The sequence below is a fragment of the Oxyura jamaicensis genome, chromosome 11, assembly GCF_011077185.1.
Source record: "Oxyura jamaicensis isolate SHBP4307 breed ruddy duck chromosome 11, BPBGC_Ojam_1.0, whole genome shotgun sequence".
Classification (NCBI taxonomy): Eukaryota; Metazoa; Chordata; class Aves; order Anseriformes; family Anatidae; genus Oxyura; species Oxyura jamaicensis.
In genome coordinates this window covers 4556741-4582068 of record NC_048903.1, presented here as the reverse complement: position 1 = coordinate 4582068, position 25328 = coordinate 4556741, and the positions used below count along the sequence as shown (strand labels likewise).

At 38.6% G+C, this 25328-nt stretch overlaps 2 protein-coding genes across 13 annotated transcripts in view; one reads left to right on the top strand and one right to left on the bottom strand.

Annotated features, from left to right (window-relative positions):
* Window positions 1–10867, bottom strand: part of RPGRIP1L (RPGRIP1 like) — a 74838-nt gene extending 63971 nt beyond the window's left edge. For 4 of the 10 annotated variants that reach the window (XM_035336512.1, XM_035336514.1, XM_035336513.1 and 1 more), the window contains exons 1-5: window positions 10775–10862; window positions 7503–7594; window positions 6664–6808; window positions 2817–3115; window positions 507–606 (exon numbers count right to left, since the gene is read on the bottom strand). In XM_035336512.1, the coding sequence (XP_035192403.1) occupies window positions 507–606; window positions 2817–3115; window positions 6664–6808; window positions 7503–7587 (629 nt within the window). In that variant the 5' untranslated portion in view covers window positions 7588–7594; window positions 10775–10862. Of the gene's footprint in view, window positions 1–506; window positions 607–2816; window positions 3116–6663; window positions 6809–7502; window positions 7595–10774 lie in introns of all 10 variants that reach the window. The other 6 variants (XM_035336515.1, XM_035336516.1, XM_035336517.1 and 3 more) reach the window with 4 other exon arrangements.
* Window positions 10868–11012: 145 nt separating this feature from the next.
* Window positions 11013–25328, top strand: part of FTO (FTO alpha-ketoglutarate dependent dioxygenase) — a 244272-nt gene continuing 229956 nt past the window's right edge. For all 3 annotated transcript variants that reach the window (XM_035336521.1, XM_035336524.1, XM_035336525.1), the window contains exon 1: window positions 11013–11077. In XM_035336521.1, coding sequence (XP_035192412.1) covers window positions 11039–11077 — 39 coding nt within the window. In that variant the 5' untranslated portion in view covers window positions 11013–11038. The remainder of the gene's footprint in view (window positions 11078–25328) is intronic.

Below are 25328 nucleotides of genomic sequence, written 5' to 3'. Positions count from 1 at the left end.
TGTTTTCTTCATTATAACACAATATTTGGATGAGTCTTACTACAGTAAGAGAATAATTATTGTGAACACCAAGATTCCTGCAAGTCTTAATTGATAGCTCTTGTTTTCCTAGTCTTCAAAAGTGATAGGTATAGGAGAAAGCCACTTCTGTGCCTATCTCAGGTTACTAAAGATTTTTTCATTAGCAATATATGAGTATAAATTACTTAAAAAGTAAAATTTAGCTGTTCAACAAGGGTTAAATTCAGAGACAATGCTAATACCAGCACACTAGTAAATTCCATTCTATCAATTAAATTTTGCTTCCGTGGGCTTTAGGGATTAGAATGTCAGGACAGTGAGGGAGAATGACAATCAAGAATCTTCTTTAGTAGTTAAGTTAGATCCAACGATTTAATTTGCTTTTTAAAAAGTCTTAAATGTCTGAAGAAATATATTTTTTCTTCACGAGAACCACAAGTTCTAACAGTTATATTAACAGAAATTAAGAAACATAAATTTCATACAGATTTCGTATTTCAGCCCTTGCATCCTCAAGCAGACTGTGACCATTTCTTTGCAGAAAACGGTGAGGTGATCTCACTTCTAAATCCTGAAATCTCATTCCTGAAAAGAAAGAAAAGAGAAATAAGTTTTTGTGATGATGAATGAAAAAGCATTTTACAGAAAAAAATCCCTATATAATACAAACACCAGAAGCGGCTATATAGATGACATAAAAAGCATTTTACTCTGATCTCTGTGAATTTAATGTATCTACAACCATAGCTACTGTAAAATTTGAACTACAGGTGATACAGTAAACACTGTTAAAGTGAGGCGTTAAAACAGGTCTTGAAATAATTTTCTTAGATTTTCTTTTGAAAGACAGAAGTGAGATGGTTATCTTCAAAGAACAATTACAATATAAAAAAGGAACACAGACTTGTAATCACTTTTTTTCTGACTGCACTTGCTTTACAAATCACAATAAGAACATCATTTACCTAGACGAGCAACTACAGAACCATTTTTAACAACAACACAAATAAGTTCCTTACGTTCTTTAAAAACATACTAAGCTCCTTGTGAAAAACAGTGCAAAATTACTTAAGCATGAACTTAGTTCAGCAGCAAAATCAATGGTTTACCCAAATCTCTTTTTCCTCCTCCTTGTTCTTCAGCATGAAGAAATTAATGAAGTGTTGAAGGGGGAACAAAGTAGGCATTAAATTTCAAATACAACATTAAAGCTGCCATCCTTCGGACCCCATAATTGAGTCACTTTGGTTCAAGGTATAGCACCAGCAGTAGGTTATGAATACTATAGAAAACATTCTCTGAGCTTCTGGAAGACAATACTACCATGCCCAAGTTCTGTGTCCAATATTCATTGGTTACTAGATTTTTAATAATAGTCTTCACCTTATAAAAGGATGTTCAAGAAACAGCATATTCAAATTAGGTGTCAGTGCTCCAGCACATCAGAATCCCTTCTAGACTGGGCAAGGTCCTAGAACTAAGACAGGCACACTAGAATTTCTGTAAAGTTTCTGAAAGTTATTATCTCAACTCATTGTTCTGTGGATATCTTCTCTTCTTTTTTCCTCCCTTCATGCTCTCCCTAGTTTGAGAACCACCAGCTGAATCAGTATGGCCTGAATCCTGGTTTTGCACAGGACATCTTTGATCTGGATCTGTTCTTATGCTAAGACAAATCCTTACAGCATGCCACATCAACATTTGTTCTGCAATCCTCAAAGCAAGTTGCCTGTCTTTCCCTGCTAGCACTGGGACTGAATAAATTTATTATATTTATACTTTATCTTTGTATTGTTTAAGGAGAAAAAGAACATTTTGGGGAATAAAAATGCTTAATTTGTCATATGAAGTGTAAACATACAGGTATATTTAGAATGTCAAAACTTCCAATTATATTTAAATTTGAGGATCGAAGTGGTAGAGCTCATTGCTTTTCATTACCTGTCTAAAAACATTTTTATTGTTTCTGGTTTTGGCTACCCGAATAATCAAAATAACCCAAATAAAGGCCATTAGGAAGGGTAGTTGGAGAAAAACGCAACATAACTGGCCATCAGCCTAATCCATTGCTTGTAGAAGTTAAGGATACAGTTCTGTTGACTGAATGTTTTGAATCCAGGCAAACATAGCTGCCTTTTTTTTTTGTTTTAAACCCAAGTCCAACTACTTCTACAAATGTTCTTATGAAAATAGAAAGATTTTAAAGTGCAATTTCCAAACATAGTTATCAGAAATAAAGGATTGAGAACAATGCTGCGTTAAGCAGTAAGTCTTGACACTAAAAGGCGTCATTAATGATGGCTGCATTGTGCTATTTGTTTTTGGAAATCCACACATAATAGATTTTTCAAAATTCTACTTCAAAAAGTGTTGTGCACACATGTATCAACAGACTAGAACAAACGTTGGAATTAAAAAGGAAAATCACGTGCAAACAAACTACAGATGTAAAACTTTGTTACAACATGATAATGCTAAACCTTTCCATATAATACTCTATAAGTCTTCAAGATTCAGAGAAATCATTCTGGGAAAGTCCCACAAAGTTAACTATTTGCAAACTTGTTTGATAACTACTGTATTTTCAAATTTGTATTTGTTTTAGCCCTACTGTTGTGGATTCTCAAAATAAGGACTTAAAGCACAAGAACGCTATCAGAACTACTATAAATACAAGAAAAAGGGGGAGCAATGATGCCTATAGATACTATTGCCCACTGATGTTCAGAAAAGCCCATGTAGTAATAATTGGTGTTACATGTATAAAATAATATCATTAATACACATGAATATACCTTTTTTTGGGTGCTCCAGCATGCCAGCAGCATCATTCACTTTTTTGAGTCCTGTGTTAATACGAGGTTGAACATGGTTATATGAATTAGGCCTGTGGCTTTGGATATGGAGTTGCTGTTTGGCTGAAATGAGCTTGCTACGGAGACTCTCGTTTTGTTTCTCAAGCTCACGAACTCTCTCTTGCAAGCGCTCAATCATTACTTCCATCTTCACAGCCTGACCCAGCCGCCTGGGGCCGCCACCAACCTGCTCAGACTTTTTTTTATCATTAGTAAGCCGTATTAACTTGGTGGTCATTCTGGGGAAAATAATAAAAAAAGATGAAAAAGAATGTGAAAAGTCAGCATAAAAAGCATTCTGTTGAAAGGAACATAATCACTGTGAAGACTTCAGCATAGAACCTGAATAATAAATTTCAGGTTTTGATATAACTATTACTGCCTGTGAAGAACTCTTTGAAGATAATTGAAACCACTGTGCAGCAATCTGCTTTATAGCACTGACAAATAACAGTTTCCTAAGGCTTATCATTTAAGGTTAGTAAAGGGAGGGCACATATTTACTCCATATGCTCCTTAAATGTATTTTTTAACGCATGACCTTATATAGGAACTTCTGCAGGCTGTTAAGTAAAGTTACAGATTTTGGATGTGGTGGGCCAAACTATAAAAGCTACAATTCCACAAAACATCCAGTTATTGAAAGAATGCTAATAATATACAACATTCCAATGATATATCAGTTACAGCATTTTAGGATTTAAATATACATTTCAGTTCTAAAACTGTTAAATTGTAGAGGTGAAGATATTTAAAAAGGTACTCAGGAAAAAGACTTAATAGTTCATATTACTGTACTCAATTTTATACTTGGTAAGTATTACCAATGTGTTTCAGAGAAGGAACAGTTAGATGAAGTATAAAATTAGATACAGAGGGTATGGTTTTCATCTGTCTTTAAAAGGATAAAAATTTTGCTTTTGGCATCTCAAGAATTGTACCTTTGATTTCCTTTAGTTTTGATAAACATTGCTAAGCTAGAACAAAAGGCAGAGAGGGCACATGGAGGTGATGTAATATACAAGAACAGAAAACATACCCAGCAGTGAATGGAAAAAACTTGGCATATAAAGAAAGAAAAGGTGGCTTTGATGAGAAAGACAAGTTCAAGACTTTACAAAATTGGTCGCACATCTTCGACCTGTATCTAGTTTACAGGGAATCTATTTTTGCAGGCCCAGAAAGAAAATTGAAAATAAGGACACACTTCATTTGTTTAAAGGGGCTTTTTTTATTTTTGTATACTTGTGGACAGAAGCTTCTACTTAAAAGAACAAAAGTGAAACAAAAAAATCTGTAATAACTTTAGGATGTCACAGAACATTACTTGCCTGTAAGCAGTTTTCTTGTTTGGTTGTGTTTTTTTTTTTTTTTTTTTTTCAAATGTATTTCTACTGCAAATTCATTCCAAACTTCTACTTACATGGGTTTTTGGCATGAGGGATGCTGGGAAAGAAATGCAGCTTAAGGAGTTAAGATTTTTTCTCTGGCAATCTAAACAAACACTCTATTGGGAATTTTGTATTTTCTGTGACTTAAAATATTAATTTTTATATTCCAATTTGGATGTTCTGTGTAATTTTACATAAGTGGATAACAAGTGCATTTGGTATGTCATTTAACAAACACCAGAAATGCCATTTGGAATGAGCAACAATTCATTTGTTCCACCATCTGGTATTTAATAGTAGCCTGACAGAAAAGATGGAAGTTATGCTGGTCATTTTGATCATGACTCACTGACTACTGAATCAACAGCGAAGAACCTTTTTAACTTTAGAAAGGTATGAAATAATCCTATCTCCTGATGCAGTATCTTCAGATACCCTTTTGGGAATTGGTTAGTTTAGATTCAGTAAGGTTTAATCAGTGTAGATACAGCACAATGTGAACACAGAATCAGAGTACTTCTGGATTAATTAGCCCTCCTGGAATACGGTAATACCACAAAGAGTTCTGCTGAACCCAGACTGGGATTGCCAGCACAGCACTGAATTGGAGTTAACAACCCTAAAGTTGCTTGTATATGCTTGGGTACACCGGTACTGTGCACCTGATGCTACCTGGGGCTTCTTCAGTAGAGGTATCTATTACCCTGCAGCAAGGAGAGCTGACCATGTTTATAAACGTATTTTGAAGTTAACAAGATGATAAAGGCTGTATGTTAGTCAATGTCTGGGAGGACAGAGGATTAAAAAAAAAAAAAGAGTAGAATATTTCTGTATAGGCCATTTTGATTCTAGAATGAAAGTTCTGATGAATAATTAGGCTTCCATAGCCTCTTCTTCAGCTCCCAGAATACCTATCATTTTTGTACTCAGCGTAGTTACAAACCCAAGCTACCAGCTTAAAAGTGGCAAACAGAGATGTACCTCTCCAGATGAGGCTCCAAACACTGCCCATCATCAAAATATCCCACACGCCACAGAGACAATCAGAAATCAAAACAAAAATGAATTGCACTAAATAATTTTTGCTATAACTGAAAAAGAAAATAAACTATTATGTTATCTTATAATTTTGGCAAATGTATTGATATTATGATTCAGTCAGCATAAAAAATCCTATACTATGATTGGCGTGTAATTGGTAGCTAACTGTGATATATGGATAGCTTTCTGATCATAACATACAGTTCTCCCTTGTTCACGAGTACTAAACAGAAATAAAAATTAAGAAATAAAGTCTTTTGTTCTATATTTTCCTACATAATTAATTTCTCCATTTGGAACTGAATGGTGTACATCTCATTTGAGAGTGCATCTCAGTTCTCATCTCTCCCCAAAACAACCCAGAATGTTTCTCTTCATCTCTAACGACACGGTGGTAGCAGTCCACATAGCAACTTCTCTGTGAACATTTTGTTCATGATCAAGGTTAAGCAACTTTGCTAAGAAAAAGGTAAATAAAGAGAGATGTTGATACTTCTAAGTTACTTGTACAAAATCTATGCAAAGACATAGACAAAAACAATCAATCAAACAAACAAACAAAACTTAACAGTTGTAACAACAACAAAAAAATACTAAAATCGGTTAAAAGTGAAAGAGATGTTTTGGTATTCATGTTTAATGCTCACATTCCTAATGGAATGAAACTAACTGTATTAAGAAAATAGTGAAACTGATTTCCAGATTTCTTTAATTTCATGTTTAATTGAAAATGATATAATCAACATAGCCAAAACTTTAGGCCTAATACCATTGCTGTCTATCGTAACACAGATTAACACTGTTGAAATAATGCAAACAATACATAGCAACATCTACTTTTTTTGGTTTCCAAATGTACCTTGATATCCTTGAGACCTATTTAATTTTTATTCTGAAAGTAACCTCTTATCCTCCAAAATTTTATCATCCTTTACCATTGTTTTATGTCCACCTTGTCTTTTATTCAATAATTGTTTAAAATGTAAACTGCTCCAATCACTGCATGAACTCTTCTCTTTTGCCTAAACCCTCTTCAAACCTCAAGCATGACTGTATGACCTGTTAAGTTGGTACAGTGAAGTTGTTTCCAGGTGTTTTATTTGTACCAACAGAATTCTCCATTTCTTAGTAGAAACTAGCTTCACAGAACAATGATGCATCGTAGAATATAATACGAGAAGCTTCAGTTGGGCAGAAGGGAATGTAGGATATACCAAAGCTTTGAGAGACTACTTTAAAAAGTGATCTGAGAGAAATCAGCATTCTTTTTTATTTGTTGATAATTAAAGTTTTAAGAAGCAAAAGTGTTGCTTTAAGCAAAAATAAAAACAAAATAAAACCATTAAAACCCATACCTTTTAATTTTCTCCTCTTGCTCGTTTGCATGCTGCTTAAGTAAGATGTTCTCATCACGTAAGCGTAAAAATTTGTCTTCCAGCTCCTTTCGACTGATTCGTGATATAGCTTGTCGAGCTTTAACATTCTGTGAAGCTGATGATTCTACGCAAACCAAGAATAAGTTACCTTCAATGTATCCAACACCATGTAATCCAGGTCTCTCATTTTGAAATATTGCATATTGAAAGTTCTCAAGTAATTTGATGTTTTACACTTGTATGTGTTTGCTAATTTTTTCAGATTTATTGGAATATTAATCACTTCCTTCTTCCTACCTTTTATAGCTTAAAAAAAAAAGTAAATCAAATGATACAGCAAACTGATTACCTAGTCAACAACGAAAATAGTTTAGCAAAGAACAAAGTACTGTTTAACAAACTAAAAAAATAAGATGACCCTCACCACAGAGATACTTTCCAATATGTTTCACAGTAAACATACTCTCTTGAAGCCTGAAAAGATCAACTCAGAATTCTGTAAATTCAGTCAGATACAAGACCGAGCCCAGTAATTCCAATTTAATGGCAACTTTTTTTTTTTTTTTCCTGGAAGGATGAAGGGTATAGCTGAATGAGATTTGCAGTTTTTAGCATCTTGCAGCATTGCCCCTCTCATAACAAGTAATGTGAACTCATAATGGGTCATAGTATCTTTTACCTTTCAGAATTTAATCCAGATTTGCAATGTTATATGAACTTAATTTTGTGAGTGTGAATGTCAGAAACATTTTTAGAAAGAACCTAAAGAAGCCACTGATCAAAGTCTGTAACTGTAATAAATAGCAGCTGGTACAAACCTTGTAATCCTCCAATTCTAACTAGAGTTAGACCCACGTCTCTCACAGGCAGGTCCCCCACCGTTTCATCAGCTGGAACGAACATGGCTTATCTGTGGATAACAAAATTCATATAAAATTCCTCTCCATCTGTAACTTAAACTGTGAGACTAGAATGAACTACAATTACATCGTATAAAAGTAATGACAGATTCACTGAAATGATAGACTCATACATTACTGTAAATGCTCCTTTCTCAATTGCTTGGCTCTGGGGACAATTTAAACTTTCAAGTTTAACATGATGTCAGATTGAATCTGTGCACAAAATATGGCTTCCTTTCTATTGTAGTAACTCCTATTTTATTTAACGTTTGTAGAATTAGCTTTTTTTAACTTCCTAGTTCCATTGTTTTCAGCAATCTTTGAGCTAAGCCCGTATTTCTAAGCACATGTGGGAGAGGAAGCTGTGAGTCTTTTTTTTTTCTTTGATTGTTTGCTTGTTTTAAGACAGGTCAAGGCTTAAGGCATCAACTGGTAGATTGTAATGCCACCTTCCACACTTTGAATGGTGCTCTTGGAAACAGAGGTGCTGGGGGTTACAAAGTCATTCCAGCATTGCCTACTATTCTCTTAGTCTTCTTTCAATCATGGTCATATGAGAAATTACTTTCTAAGACAGAGACACTCCTATGAGCAATTCTCATAAATCTGAACGCATTTCTTTCTTAAGGCAATAGAAAGCTTAGCTATACGACAAAGAGAGATTAGGAAAGTATTAATGTGAGAAAGCAGCACGTTAGTTTCAGTGTAATCTATGAAGATACTTGTTAACAACTATTGTTTCTCCTTTACCAGTGCGGAAAATTGTATGTTGGCCATAAAGTCAATTAGGGCTGGAATAGCATTAAACAAGTCCTTTGGACAGTCTTGTGTTTTTTTTTTTTTTTTTTTTTTTTTTTTTTCTTTTCACCTACTGTTACACTCTTTCTTTAGCTGAGGTAAAATCTGTAATAAATCCAAAAATGTCTGGATTTGGGGAAATTACCGTGTACGGCAGTGATGCTACCAGATACCTGCATCACAAAAGTGACACAGTATAATCCACAGACATTCCAGGAAGAATCTGTTAATTCTATCACAACCAAAACTGCTAAAGAAATGTCCTTCTTCTGCCAATAGTCTTCTATCGCCAACAAGTTTCCTTATGACTTTGTCCAAAAACAAAGAAAAGGATTAGCAAAGTGCAGTTATCAACAAAACTTTAAAGCACAAATTGTGCTGATGAAATTCATAAAGACAGCTCTCTTCAAGTAGTACGACTGCAAAGAAATCATTTGGTGTAAGCAGTGCTTATCAGGAAGCTCCTAGATTGCTCATTTCAGCCTGAAGGGAAGTCATAGTATTATCTTCTTCATGAACACTCAACTTCTTATATCACGGTCATTATAACTTCTGATCAAGTCAGCCTTACAATCTTCTGATTTTTGTATTCATTAAAAAATATATAAATCTAAAATCCAGAAAAATTACAGAAGTAAAATTTTTGAAAGTAAAATTAAAAATTGCTTGTTTCTTTGTCATTACAAAGTGACAGAATTTAAGCATTTATCTTTCTTTTCTGTCTGTCCTAGGGCAAGGAAAAATATTATAACTGTCTTAGTGAAAAAGAGTCGATTTAGATAGACGTAGTAGAACCTGCATCCTGGTTTTAGGGAGACAAAACGTAATTCCAGATATAAAATTTGACCTTGACATTTGTTTCATTAGTAACATCAGAACCTATGTACCTAATAATTGCTATCAGCCGTCCTTTATGTTTCTTCTCTGAGGATACTTCGAACAGCAAATCATGTGTTACATGTGTTACAGTTCTTTAATATTAACTCAGCCTCGATCACGAACACTTAAAATTATTTTCCTTGCAGCCAATGGCTCCAGCTTTATTTTCAAAAGCATGTGAGATTTCTCCACAGAGTTCCAAATTACTTCTTGGGAAAGCACTTCTTAAGTGATTAAACCTGACAAAACCCTACAGCAACGTGGCTACAAAAGTGACGGTACTTAAAAGCTTGGCGTTTCCTAAAATAAAGCATAATAAAGCAAGAAAGATTAAAAAAATTATCCGTAACTGGACAGATCCATGTGCCATGCTGAACATCAACAACTTAAAACAGTTTATTTGCAAGACAGGTTACCCCGTGGTCACTTCAGCACTTCTTGTTCCCAATACCAACACAGCGCCAAATAACTTCACACACAAATAGAAGAACTTCCTCCATATCTCTGGATTTAACCTACTTGAATTTAAAGTTGGGCCTAAGTAAAAGCTTTAGGTGTAGTAGTAGAAATTACAGAAACAGTAACTTTCTTATACACTGCATGAGTTACAAGGCCACTTGTATCTGACAAACCACTGTAAAAAACTGCGTGCAAGTCTGCAGCGTTAGGCACGGGCAGACAGTAATGAGCATGGATACTGAAAGTAGTAAAGCAGATGGATGCTTTAGGCCCAGATCCTTACAGAACTCCCCAGAGCTCTCCCAATATCATTCCCACAAACCTGAGGCGAGATTACTTCAATTTCCACAAGTTCTCAGCTAGCGGTGCAAAGTGGGGGGCTTTCTAGTGAAACCACAAAGACCTTTAATTAATTCTCTCAACATGAATTTAGAAGTTCATGAGGCTTGGCCGTGGCCACGATGATGCTTTTCTCACAAAATCACACTCCACCTCTCTAGGAGGAAAAAAAAAAAAAAAAAAAAAAAGCCCACCCACCGATCTTCGCCTATCACAAAGAATTTCCAGCCTACGTTCCTCCTCTGTTGACTCCTTCGAGATAAACGTTTGCGCTCTGTCGGGCTTGTCACCTAAAATAACCTCCTACAGGACTCGTCAGGAACACACAGACACGACTTCAGGGATCACCTGCAGCACAGAGAGCTTTTGAGGTGGAAGGGAAACGCAGCGAGAACGAAGGCATTGTGAGCTCAGCACATCAGATCTGAGAGGAAAAATCTCTCAGACCTGTGAGTCTGACAGAACATCGAAATAAGGGTGCCTCGGCAGCGCTCCCCTCAGGGAGCACAGGCTGCGCGGCGGGACGCCCCCTCCCCGAGCCCGCCGCTTTCCTCGGTTTGATTTTTCCCCACACACCCCTGAGGAGGGCTGGGGGGCTGTTTAAGGACAGAAAGGCAGGCAGGCAGACACAGGAGGCGCCCCGCCTTTCCGAGCAGGGAACGAAACGCCCGCGTCTCCTCAGCGTCCCCTCCCGCTCCGCGCCCCGCACTTACAGCTCCCGCCCGCCCTCCGCGTCCTCGCCGCGTGCCGTTAGCAACTGCGGCCGTTGCTAAGCGAACCCCGGCCCTTCCGGCCGCCGCCGCGCCCCCCGTTACCAGCCGGGAGCTGTAGTTCGCTCGGGTGCGCAGAGCCGCGCCTCGGCGTTCGGCCGGGACTACAACGTGGGGGGGGCTTCCCGGCGCCCTGCCGCCGAGCGCGCTGGGAGCTGTAGTCCGCCCTGCGGCAGGGCGGCGGGCGGGAGGCGGCCGGGCGGCGCCATGAAGCGGAGAGCGGGGGAGCGGGAGAAGGAGCTGAAGGTACCTTCCCGTGCCGCCCCCGCCGTGAGGGGGGGAGGCGGGCACGGCCCCCGCAGCCGCCCCCAGTCAGGGCCTTGGGGCTGCGGTGGTGGGGCGGGGGACGGGGCTGTGGGACCGGAGGGGCTCCGCCAGCTTCAGGGGGGCCGTGGTGCGGCTGCGCCTGAGGGCCCCGGGCGCTTTCACCCATCCTCGTGTGGGCGCTGCTCCTGCGGGCTCCGCCGGCTCTGGTTACAAACCGGTAGCACGGCCCCGAGGTGCTCGGTGGGGGAGCACCGGGGTCGCCTGCTGGGGCTGCCGAGCAGAGGGGGAGCTCCGGGAAAAGCCTTCCCACATAACAGCTCACTCACGTGCCGTACACGCTGTTGGTGCTGCTGTTACCTACCTTCTAACATAAAACGTTTTGCTACAGGGCTGGGTAAGGGGTTTGACCTAACAGTTTGCATCTACGTGCTTTAATGGGGGAAAAGAAGCATAAGGCCTGTTCTCTGTACCCACGCGCAGCGCTTTAAGGACAACCTGACCGTGTTCCCTTCCCTCTTTCTGCTCTTCCCCGTTGCTGAAGGACAGCAGCTCTGCACTTTCACTATGTTCTGTGCTTTCTACACATCTGAAAACCCACGTGGGTGTAAGCTGTCCCATCCAATCCGATGCAATTCGGCTGCATATAAAAGGCACTTTTTTTTTTTTTTTTTTTAAAAAAAAAAAGTCTGTACGCCGTCCATACGAGGTCTGAATTCAGCTTTTGTACCACAACGTATCTTAAATGTACCTGGGAATCGTTAGCATTAGGAGAAAATAACTGCTGTGGGTAAAAGGGGTTATATGTTTTGAAGGCTGTAGGAAGTAAGAGGATGGAATTGAAAGTGCCCTGTCAGAGGTTGTGGCGGCCGAGGCGTGTGAGCAGGTATCAGAGCACCGCTGTGTAAGGGGGCCGCGGGGGAGCAAGCGAAGGAGTAGACCTACTTAGATGTTGTAGGTGCACGCTCAAAAAGGATGAAAGTTAAGGAGATCCTTCAAGAGTTTGAAGGTGTGAGTACTTAAGGGTTGGGTACTACTTGACATAAGCTTGGTGTATACTGAAAGTGCAACAGAAGGAGCCTGTGGAGTGTCTGAGAATGAGGAATACGAAAGGAGAAGGCAGCGATAGGAAGACAAGGGGTTTCACAAAAACAAGCGTACCCTTTATTTTCAGGAGATCATCCTTATGCTACACTAATACAAACTGACATTATTTTATGCAACTTAATTGCAGGTGTAATCCTTGGGATGCTGGCACTAAGCTAGTTCACCCGCCGGTCCCCGAGTTTAAGCCTTGCTCGCTGATGTGGCGCACCTAAGAAAAGCAGATGGTGAAGGAAGTGCGTCCTTATTGTGGTAGCTGTGCCAAGTGATCCATTTAGGTCTGGATCAAAATATTTCATAGCAAACCAAATACTAGTGAGGTTAACCCGACCTCTTCGGGAGAGTAGGATTTATGAGGCCTACTAATGAGAGGGAAGTGGTTGGATAGAGAGGCTGGTTTGGATTATGCATCTCCTGGCAGCATCTCTGTTCTGGAGAATGAAATCCTGAATAAAAGTTTGTGTTTTGCCATACTTGTGTACAGTAGAATGTTGTTGATCCAAAGCTTCGTGATGGGCTTTAGCTTTGTAATTATGCAGTATGTTTCTTGTGTACGGTAAGCTGTTTTCTCTCAAACGTTCATGTGTATAGCAAGTTTTGATTTATGTTGTTGTAGAAGAATAACATTTTTGTTCCAAGGATGTGTGGTAGAATTTCCTCAGTGCGCCATGCTGTTAGACAGCAATTTCCACGTTGCAAATCACTCAATTGGATTGAGTAAGATTGAGTGTCCAGCAGAAATGAAACTGTTTGTGCTAATATCTGGCGTTCTTAGCCTAAGAGGGCTCCTTCCTGTAGCGGGAGGACACAAATTCATTACCGCAAAGCAGATCTGAAACAAGCTGGGGAATCATAGCCAGAAGTTAATTACACAAATGTCTTAAACACCATGATAGGGATGCTAGTCTCCTGTGGACTATCCCTCTGACACTTAAGTGGATTGCAGAACATAATTAATCTTAAATTTCTAAAGACATCTTTAAAGATGTTGCATGCTGTCTACTTCTCTAGTCTTCCTCATAGCAAATACTACTTCTGTGCATAAAAACAGAGCTGTGGGACCAGGTGTTACTCATTAACAGCAGAATTTTTAGCTGAACTGTCCACCCCATGAGTGTGTTTTGTTTTTGTTTCCCTAAAATTCTGTTCTAATTAGTTAAGTCATAATTATTTTTCTTCTTTGGACTGTTGGTCCAAGCTACGGTCAGTTTGCAGTAAACTTTTACTTTTGCTGGTTACCACATAAATTAAAAGCAAACACAAGCCTATTAACTGGTAGTCTACTTGGAATATTTTTTTCCTCTTAAACTGGAAGGAAAAGCTGCTTTGCTTTTAGGCTGGTGTCTTGATTAGTTCATCTGTAACACACGCCTGTTCTCAAGACTTAATTTATCAAAAATGTTTGCAGTCAGTCTCGGTGTGACAGATGCCTAGTTGCAGCAAGTGCATTTATATTCTTCCTCTTGCCACTATTTGCCTATTAAGACCCTTTGACGTTGCCATGTGAAAGACGGGATGCTCAGCTAGTCTGGAGTATTATTTTCTTTTACTTGAAAAAGATTACATTGACGGGGCTCTGGAATAGACTGCTAAGCCCAGTTCACAATTACCTTTTGTAGCTGTTTATGCTAATTCACATTACTGCGAAGCCAGAACCAGCTACGGAGAATTTATTCCACAGACATTACTGTTAAATTTGTACAGCTCCCAGTGCAGCTGGGACCCCGATCCAATAAACTTATTGCTATACAAATAATAAATGCATCAATATGCACATATCTGAATATTCACAAGGGCTTTTACAAAGATATTCATGTGCAATTTCACATTTGTGAGACGTTAGACAAAGTGGCAAGGCAATATAAAGCTTTAAATAACTCCAAGCTTTGTGTGTGTTTTATTTACGAGGAGTAAAAGGGAACATAGTGGTTTGGCTGGGATTTCGATGAAAAGTCATGTTTCCTGCATCATCCTGATTTTTGCTGGCTGGAAAATACTGTATGTTTGATAAACTATAAAACTATAAAATAGTTTGCTTCAGCATATTAATGCTGAGGGGGGAAAATAGGCAAGTAATCTCAGAGCATTTACGAGATTTTAGGATTAATGGTGAAATGTTACTCGGGCCACACAACGAAGTATATCAACTTGGTCGTATCAGAGTTTGTTCAAATATTACATTAATTTCTTGTTTCCTGTTATTGTTCTGCCTCTTAAGATATAAAACCATTAATTTTTCTAATTGACAGCTTAAATAGATTCTTTCAGAAGTTGTATTTAGGCAAATTAAAGTTAATGAAACAGCTTAGCTGCAGCTAAATAAGCTTGTTGTCATGTCATATTTCTGCGTAGGTAGATGGCGGGCAGCTTTTAGCAGAATCAGCAGCCACTATGCCAGCAGCAATTTTTGTGGTAATCACATTATTGGCCCGTCTTGTTATTAATGAGACAATAATTAAGAAATAGTGTTGATAGTAACATAACACACGATTTGTGTGTTGGAAGTGGTCAGGTAGAAGCCTTGCATATGCAGTACAAAATACAAGAAAGACTGAGTGGCCAGTGCTCCCCGCTTTTAAACTCATCGCATTGCTGCTGCTGCTTAAATTGCCTCAGCTGCTAATGCTGGGACCATTACAGTAATGGACTCAGCAAATGAAGGAGAACCAAGACATACACACTTTATTACTGGAGGGGTAATTTTCTCTTCATCTGTAATAGCAGCAGTGCCTGGTATTGATCAGACCATCAAGATACTAATCCTCTGTAAAATTACTTGTTATAACTGAAAATGTGTTAATCCAAATCAGTCTGTGTCCCGACTTTCTACTTACTATTGAATACAGACTATTAGATGGTTTATTTTTTTGTGATTTAAGGCCTTTATGTTGATAACAGTAGGAGCTTCCTTTGGAAGAGTGGGTGCTTAATCTTAGCTATGGCCCAGGGTTGTCTTTTTGTTTTAACCAGAACATCACCCACTTAATTAAGAAGCGCGTGTCCATCTTGGTGCGCTGAATTATATTGGTGCTTCAGACCCCCTAGATTTATTAAACACCTTGTTTTACGTTCAGTCTCTTGTTTTTTGCAGTAAATAAGAACAGATCTATGTTTCATGTGTTAGAATCTTCTAACATCTTGGAGCCAAGGATGCGAGGAGTGTGGCTACAGAAAACACGATTTGGTGTTTCATTGCTTAGGGCTGCAAGGCTCCTGCAGATGGGAGACATGTCAGAGTAGTCCTATGGTCAAGGGACTGAGGGTCTTCAGTTGACCTGGCTCCTCGTCATTTATGACACGGTGGCACAGCAACTGTTCTTCGGTTTGCCATATTAGAATACACACTCTGGGGCTGGCTTTTTTTTTTTTTGTATTTTTTTTCCTATATTTGTTTGTAGACTTGTATGTTAAGTAAGTCTCTAAGCATATGTCTGTTACCTGTACGGCCAAATGAAACCTGGGATTTTGGCTTGCCTGTATGGCACAAGCGTAATAGCTGCTACAACAGTACCTCGTAGGACGTGGCTGTAGGAAGTAGCTCCATTAACCCTGACCATGCATTAGACTTATTTTCATTTAAAATAGCTCCTAACACATCCCAGCCACTGGTAGCTTGTCAGCTTGTGGGAGGAGTTTGTGGTGGTTCTAGAAGCGGGACAAGATGCAGATCTGGTTGATTTGCTTAAGGAAGCTGAGTCCATGCATTGTACGAATTGGTTGTTGTATCAAGTTGATATTTGCTCTGGCAAAACCAACATATATATATATATATATATATATATATATATATATATATATATTTTGTCTAATTACCCCTCTCCTTTCTATTTTTGTCTTAATTTGATTCAACTTCTCTCACTTAGGCTGTTCTCACACTTTTGAAAAGAGATAAGTATTTTTCTGGGTAGGACTCCTCCACGTGAGATTTAAATATTTATTTGGCAACTTTATAGACACTGGTGAGCTCTGATTGCCTGCCAGCAAATGAAAAATATACCAGATATGTCTGTAGTAAATGCTTAAAATCCCATGCAGGGGAATTTTTGGTATCCTATAGTAAAAAGATAGACTATCCATTCTGAATATTAATTGTATTTTCTGGATGTAGGGAGAAGCAAATCCACTTCTGTCTTCGGTTAGTGGATGAAATTTCCTGCTACTTGCCTGGAAACAGTTGTGGAGTTGGTTGTATTAAATGGAAAACGGTGGCGTCCTTGAGCTTTTCAGAGCCTCTCCTTAGCTTCCAGATGGAAATATCACTCATGGCAATGGAAATAAATAAAAAATCTGGGAAAAGCAAACTCCTCCTCTGTTTCTTGTATTCATTGAATATATTTATGGGTAATTACAAGGGAAGGGCGGATGTTTTCAAAGCTTGTTTTTGATAATTGTGATGGTTTTGATTTCTTTTCTGCCTTGTCTACCAACCCTTTCTCATAAAAAATAGGAACTGAGCAGATGCTGTTTGCTTAATTTGTTTACTTACTGAACAGCCGCTTCTCTAATTTTGAAGAGCACAGACGAGAGATGCGTATGGCAAAGCTGCTTGTGTGATGATAGTGGTTTGGAGGCGTTCACTTACCCAACCGAAAGCTACGCTGCCAAATATAAGATGAACTTAAAAGTTTTCTGTTGTAGTTCGCAACTAGACTGTGGTTGAACATGTAATGCTGGTATGTTCTTGAACAGCAACACTGAGACAAAGAGAACGATCATCTTTGAAGCTTTCCAAAAGTGTTGTTGTACATGTAAGTACTTCAATAAGTGTTATCACTCGGTTTGTAAAATAGAGTTGCAAAAGATTGGAAGGGCAGCTCTTTTTCTAGAGATACAGTGTATAATAAACATAATGCTTGTTTAAAAAAATGTATAACTTGTCTAACTTTGTATTCAGGAAAATTAAACTCTTAAAACGCGGCCCCCCCCCCCCCCCGGGGCAAATTCACCAGGGAAAGTGCACTGTGGAAATCTTTTCTGTGTTCTGTAGAGAACAAAACTTTACGTGGATTGAGTTTTCAGTTTTGTATGAACACTTTTCTGAAGAGGAATTTTCATTTAATTTAGAGAAATAATATTTTGCGAGTTGTTAGCATGTGACTTAATTTCAGGAAGCTAAATAGTCTCAGGTGTGAGTCATCAGACCCTGTTGTCTTCTGATTCTGAAGCTGGCTTACAGGCGTAGCAGTTCCAGGAGGAAACCAGCATCTTTGCAATGAAGCTGTAGTGGAACATCCCTGCTGGGGATGCAGTACTGGGCCTACTGTCACTTCTACTTAGAGATTTGGAAAAAAGAAATTAATAATTACACTTCCCTCTTATATAGCATGTAGGATTCAGTTTCATCTGACAAGGTCAGTGAAAGCAAGAAAGACCAACTGTAAATGGTAAAGCTTGCTTCGGTTCCTAGGGGAATTGGTGGTCAAATTTGCACAGCCTTCACCTGAGGCAGAATTGGGCTCTCCAGTGTTTAATACCTCATCCATTTTTCAGATGATTCAATTAACCTTTAATGACTAAGAGCATCCAAAATATCAGGTGATCCCCTTTTTAGTTAAGACTGAAAAGCACTGTAGTATGTTACTGCATTTGGTTGGATTCAAGAGTGAAGTGCAAAACATGGCCATGAATATGTCCTACTATTTCAGGGATGGTACAGATTGAACCTACCTTTGTTTTCCAGATATAAAATGATAGAGCTGTAATTTCAAAACTTTTCTGAAGTTACTGGAGGTTTCCTATGGGAAGAAACTGTTCTTCCTTATTTAGTATAAACTTTTTTGCCTTTGTATGCTTATACTACATTCTTTCAAAAAGAGTAACATCTGTATCTCCTAGAACTTGCTCTGTTTCATTTTGCCCTTTTATCTGCTGCTCATCCCACCACTTTTATTTAAGACTGTAAAGTTACTTTAGTGTAACTGCTATTGTCACCTTTGCCCTCAGCTAATCAAATAGTTTACCTTGAGGGAAGCATTTATCTCCCACTTTCATTATTATTATTTTCGTAGCTGTTAAGATATATATTTTATGTCTGCAGAAGGCTGTAACAGTGAAACGAGGTATTGATCTGCTGTATTTGGCAATTTCTTTCCTCCTTGCCATCGATATCATGTCAGCCTCTGTCTGTACTGTGGTTGACCTCACAAATAGCTCTTTATGTTCCCATTGGATTCAAATGATATACTATGCTCAAAACTAAATCAATGAATGATTATAAAGTTTTTAGTATTATTTCATAACCCCCAGGCAACTGGTACTTCATGCAGTGAATACTTGAAAAGGTATCTGGTTAAAATATGCTGCTGCTTCTGTTCCAAGGCTTTAAAATGTGTTGAAATCAAACAACTCCTAATATTAAGCTCAGGGTCTGATTTGCCTGTTTCCTTATGGATACTAAAATTACTGAAACTTCTGCCTGTAATTCCCTGGAGAGACATGAGTCTACAATGGGAAAAGATTACTTCAAGCTAAGCCACTCACTTCTGATGTGTACTGTGTTTTGGGTGCAAAAAAGTTTTGCTAGGGAATAGCACAGTGTGTGTATGTGCTTTGGGGTGGAAAGGTGGAGGTAAAGAGCAGGTAAGGTTTTCATCACCAAAAAGTGAAGAGGAAGGAGTAAGCTTAAGCAGCTCTGGGACTGAAAGCCAATCCTTATATTACTCTGAGGAGTGACACACCTTGTGTATACTTCTAACTGTTTAACAGGTAAAATTTGTGTTCAAATGCACATTAATATGTTTTTCTGTGAATGGAAATTGGATGTTCACAAGCACTTAAAGGGCTGCAAGCCCAATCAATTGATGCTGAAGTTGTGCAAGAAGTTTTTACAGATCTGTGTCAAAGTGGTAGGCCCCTTGAAACATTCATCTGTATTTGGGAAGAACTGACTGAAAACTGTGTACGAAGGGACATATGCAAATTAAAGAATAGCTTTTAAACCTGGAAGAATCTCAACTTGTGTATGTTTACTTCTGATGTGAATGATGTTGTTGCAGCAGCTAAGGATGTGCTGGTGCTCAAAGGAGATACTTGACTGATATCTAAATCATGGGATGGGGAACAGCTGCGGATGACAGAATATTGAACAGGTCTCTGAGGTGTGTGTGTGTACCTAACTGCAGAATAAAAACAGAACAAAACATTTTAATCCAAAGGCTCTGTAGGAGAAGCTTATTTGGGGCCTTCATCATAAACAGCGAAATGACCATCTTTCTGGATTTAAAAGGAGTTGGAGTTTACTTAGATATATAAATATATATAATAATATATATATAATATATATATATATATTTTAAATGAGCATTTGTCAAACATAGCACTCATTACATTTAGGCAGAAAAATTATGGAAAGATCTTGCCAACGAGATGGATTTAGGGTAGAGCACTTTGGTTGCGTTTTCTTAGAGTACGTAACTGGCATGTTTTATGGTAGGCAATATAAAGCCACTTCAAATAGTACCAAAGCTATGATCAGTCTGAAACTGAAAGCCTGGAGTTTTTCTTAAATGTAGGAAAAAGTTTTTGATGTATTTCACTTACTATGAAATTAAAAAAAAAAAACAGCAAAAAAAAAAAAAATCCTCTTCTGTCTTCTCTCCAGGTAGAAACCAAATGGTAGTTTTTACTCAACTAATTTTAGTTCTCACATGTGAAAATAGACACTATAATAGAGCTGACCTCATGGGAGGTAAGGCAGGTCCCTTTCATGCTTTCCAGCTACTCCCTTGTCAACTATTTAGAGTAAGATGGGTAAGTCAACTCTGTGGTTCCTTGCACCTTTGCTAGGAGGGAGGAGACTTCTTTTCCTGTGATGACTAATTCAGCAGGCAGTTACCTTCCATGGATGTTCACTGCTCTGGTTTTTGCCTCTGGCATGAGAAAAGCGTACCACACTGGTGATGGAGCTTATGTTTCTTTTTGAGCGTTGTAAAGATGATGGTAATTAAACTTTCCAGGAGGAAAAGGACCTGGACAAATGTCAAGTTAGCACAGACTTCTCCCATTCCTTACAACAGAAGCTATTAAGCTTCCATCTTGTCAAGCCTGGCAGCCTTTTGGTGTGTACTGTTTTTTGTTTCCTGGATTTACACCACTGGTGTTTGAAAAATAGTCCTGTGATACAGTCACATAGATAGTATCAGTCTTGAATCAGTGGGAAAGCATTTATGGAGAGCCTTTGCATGCGGAGGAAACTGAGGTAAAGGCAGTCTATGAGCTCTACTGATGCTTTGATTTCCTAGCATTGTATTTTAAGACTTCAAAATGCTTTTAACTTCTCTTGCATTAGTAGAAAACCACACTTCTTATACCTTCCTCTTTAACATATTTTTCTTGAATTTGTCATGGGGAATTTCTGTAGATCTGGGGACAGAGCCATTTTGTATTGTGTTTCAGATCTGTGTAACGTCCTGCACGCTCCAGAGGTAGCAGTAATGTACCAGTCAGTAATCGTCTCCTGCAACCAGAAATGTAGCAGATCTAAGTCCCACTTTGGTCTTTTTCTTTTGTTTTCTTTTGTCTTTCCCTGGCCAGTACCGCAATTTCCAGTGCTTTGCTATTCTATATACTTGCCTTCTGGGTTTCTTTGTGTTCTTAGAGTTCATATTTTTCAAGTCACTTTCCATGAGCTGTTCTCCTCTGTTGTTGCAAATGAGAGTTGAAGCTTTCCTAAAAGCTCCTGACTCCAGGACCTGGCACTCTGGAAAACTCCGCAGAATCACCTGGCAGTGACAAATTTTGGTGCTTGGTCCCTGTAATTAACAGGGCTCTTAGTTGAGTTTGACCCTAAACTGTTCTGATAGCTATGCAGCTATGCATAGCTCTGCAGCTATGGCTCAGCCTTCCTGAACCGCTTCAGAAATGTCCTTACTGAAATAGTTGGGATAGGCAATGTGCTTACCTTTTGTTCTTAGTGTATCCTCTCACCTCATTTTTAGTTGTCCTTTTGTCTGAAATGATTTTATGCTTATGGCTTCCTGAAAGCCATTCATTGTGAATAAAACAGTAGGTTTGTCATTAACTACAATTTCCAGTGTTGACAGTATGGCTTGTGCAGTACAACATGGGAGTCTAGTCCCTGCCTGGAAGAGCTGGAGGGCGGTGTGACAGCCACGTGGCTTCACGATCCAAGTGAATAAATAATGACGATTCACTTTCTCTTTAGTTTGTGAAGCGCAGTTTGCGAGTAAGGTCCTTAACGTGTTGGACAGAAATCAATACAAAGCAGTTGTGTCACAAACGGGACGATGCCAGTGACCCAGCAAAGAGGAACGAGCAGCTTGCGTGGTGATCTGTTCTGTTCAGGGGCAGGGTTTGGCCCTGTAAGTGCAGGAGAGATGGCCTGTTCATGCAAAGGGCATGAAGAGCTTACCCACATGATCCTTTGTCAGCCCGGGAAGATTTAGTGTCAGGCATGGTTTCGTGTGAAAGATGAGAGGCATCGCTGTTTATCTAATAATAAAACGAAAGTATTTCTATTTTTCCTGGAGTCTTTTATATGTTAATAGAGGCAAGTGTGAATATGATCACATAATTTAAATGTTAAGTAAGAAATATACATCTTTACTGGCAATAGGTTAAAAGTAAGATGTATATGTTTTATGCAAAATACTGCTATTTCATTGTTGATCACACTGTTCAAGCCATAACTCCCCACAAAACAGTGCTTTTAAACAAATAGGAAATACTGTTATTGAATCATTCATAACAGAAACGTCTAGGATATTTAGAGACTCATGCAAAGTGTTTATTTGCATGCTTTAATATATTCCCATGCTGCAATATTAATGTACACGTGCAAAATTGCAATACCAGGTGATTGTGCTAACCCTAATTATAAAATGTTAGGCTCTGCCTTTTACTACTGGAAGAAACCCAGGTATTTAATAAAGGGGGTACAAGAGATGTAATTTTGGAAATAAATGCATGCTGTTGCATGAAAACTGAAGAAATCCCTGTGAAATCCTTAAATATTGAAAGCAGGAAGGGAGAGTTTAGATGCCTTTCCCCTCACCCCTTCTATCCTGCCAAGTCTGGCTCGCTTAAAACAACTGCTGGGAGTTCTGCTTAACGTTATACTTTGCATGCATTTGTGATTTGAAATAAAAAAAGTCCAAATTGTGACGGACAGCTTGAATGGCATGCTGTCAGTTTGGCTCTTCATGAATTGGCAGTGGTCTCATTTAGGACCTTCAAATATGTGTCTGCCTGGACAGAATGAGAACGCTTTGCATGTTCTTCAGAAGACAACCACTCCTTGCTGCCTCGCAGTACTCAGTGGTGCATGACAGTTGCCCTTCATTGCTGTCTTCTTCGAACTTAACCTTTGACCGTCCACTTAGTCGCTGCGCAACGGCTGGAGCAGGCCGGGATGCTCCTGAATGACGGGCATCGGCCTGCAACGCGCTTGTCATTATTCGACTGTCAAAAGTAGCCTGCCATTGGGCTCCATCAAGGTTTGAAACCCATGTGCAGCAGTCCATATTACTTAACTTCCACGACTGTCAACAGAGTGATCAAATGTGCATAAAAAATGTGTACTGAAGGCGTCTTTGATCATAATATAGGGAGATAGTTTTTGTGTGCGCTAAATGTATTCATGTGACTTGCACGGGGCCAAGAGGTTGAATCGGCTGCCAGGGTAAAAAGTCAACTGTTGTCTCCTGTGGTCTAAGTTTCAGATAGCACAATTTAGATTTGAACAGCTCTGCCAGTTAAACTCTCTGCTTGTCTTGTGTATCCTCTCAGCTTTTGAGCCGGCAGCGTAAGCAGCAAGATGCTAGACCAGTGGTGCCTGAGGTTAGCTGTCAAAGAGGAGAGCTATTTTGGATCTTGCTGTAATATTAGAGAAGGGGGTCAGGCTGTGTGATTTGTAAAGCAGTTGTGAGAACTTAAAATGACGGAAATATTGTTTATTTCAGGTACCTTCCTCCCCCTTTCCCCCCCACGCTTAAAGACTCCGAGGGAAGATAGGATTTATCATAATAAAGTAAGAAACCCAAGGCCATGTGAAATAGTCATTTTTCTCTCAAGTACAGGGTACGGTGCATAAAAGAGCATCAAAATTCAGTATAAAGAACTGAATGTGTAAGTCTGAAAATCACTAGGAGATAAATGCTTGACATTAAACATATTTCCTGGACAGATGTATTTCTATTTTCTCATAAGGAACACTAGAGACATTTGGGCCTGAACCTCACCCTTAATCAAATGAATGGGAATTGTACCAATAGGTTAATTAGGAACACAAGCTTGGTGTGCAAGTGAATCATTTATGGAAGCTACTGTACAGTAAGATACAAAGAATTGCTTCATGTTTGGAAGAGTTGTATCCTGCTTTAACATAATACTTGCTAGTCACTTGGACAAAACCATCTGTAACTGCAGTTTATGTCTTAAATGTTAAATGCATCTGTCTTTTCTTCTCAGAACATCCCAGTTCATTCAGTTTTGAAATAGTGTATCAACAGTACATCAGAGTATAAATATCAACATTCAAAAATGAGATTCACTAGAGGTTGTTCATAACAGACAACTTCTGTCCAAAGGATAAAATTAGCATTATATTGCTAATTGGCTATGAAATACACTTTTTAAATATTTTGAAACGTTCTCATGCTAATTAGTTATAAACAATAAAATCCCCAGAAGTGATTAAGTTGATTAGTGACACTAACTGTTCTTTTCAAGCTATTTTTGCCCTGTATGTAATTTCACAGCCAGATTTTTTATTTTTCTGCTTACAATTCCATTTGCAAGAGACCTGTGTTTGGATGCACTGATCTAACAAATTGGATGGTGTCATGAAGATTTTTCAGTTTTTGGTTGTCTTGCTCTTATTCTTAAACACTGTTGTTTATTAGAAACCTTTCTCTGTGATTTGAGTCTTTGCTGATGCATTAATATGTGCCTTGCCTGAAATGCAGTTATAGAATGCATGTGTTCAGATATATGTTTGTGTGCATATACACATGTATATATGCATATAAAAAACATACAAAATTCTTTGGTGAGCAAAATGGTTGGCTAGTAGACATTAAAATCACGTTCCCCTAAACAACTATTTTATTTTTGGTCACTTTTTTTTGGTTACTAAGTTTTGGTTGGTATTTCCCTCTTTGTAGGTGGTGGAATACCTTCTGGTGAAGGAGAACTGAATTTTGTAGGGGTATCTAGGCAAATATGCAGACGTTTAAGTATAAATATGCACATAAATAGTGCTTAAATGATGAACCATTGTGTTTGTTGATCTGGTCTCTACACATAGAACTGCTTTCTTGGCCTGTGTAGCTTAAAAGATGTTACTGAAACAAATAGAAGAATTGACTGGACTAATTTCCAGAATAAAGGAATGTTATTTTCCATTTCAGGAAGAAGTTTTGTTCTTCCCCTATAAAAATCAAGCTTCAATTTCTAGTGGGAGTTCACTATACTGCTTGTAGCTGTGTTCCTGGGGGAAAGAAGAAATCACGCACAGAATCTTTAAGCACAAATCTCTCATTTCTCTTAAAGTACAGAACATCTGTTCTTCTTCTAACCAGAATTTCTTTTGCTCTTTTTGAAGTAACATTTTACACTTCTGTGCAGAAGAAACTGACCATCCAACATGCAGTTTATTGCAAGTGCATTTCATCTTTATAGTTTTCCAAAAAGAAAAGTCCTCTTGTGAATGTTGTCCAGTCCTTGGTAAGGACTAAGCAGCTTGTGCTGATGTTCTTGGTAAGAAGATCCTTTTATCTCCTCATTATTTCAAAACCAGCTTGTTAACAGAAAATGCAATAAAAAGTAACTTGCCATGTTCAGATGGTTGCATATTTAGCAGTTAGAAAGTGGCGTTTTTCCCCTGCTGTTTTAAACAATATAAGAAGCATTCACATAAAAGCATCTTTAAAGTTTAAGATGTTTGAATCAAATGTTTGAAAGTACAAGGACAGCGAATAAAGACAACTGTAGGTAAGTGTCATTATTTTGTGTTCAGAGTTAAGGTATCCCGACTGAAAGCAAAATGGTTTAAGCAAGCAGAGAAACTTCTGAAAGTTGTTTTCAGGAGGGCAGGAGACGTGCATATGCTTTTAATTCCGACTTCCAAAAACGTTCAGAAACTACGGACATGTGCTTGAGAGGTTAGACA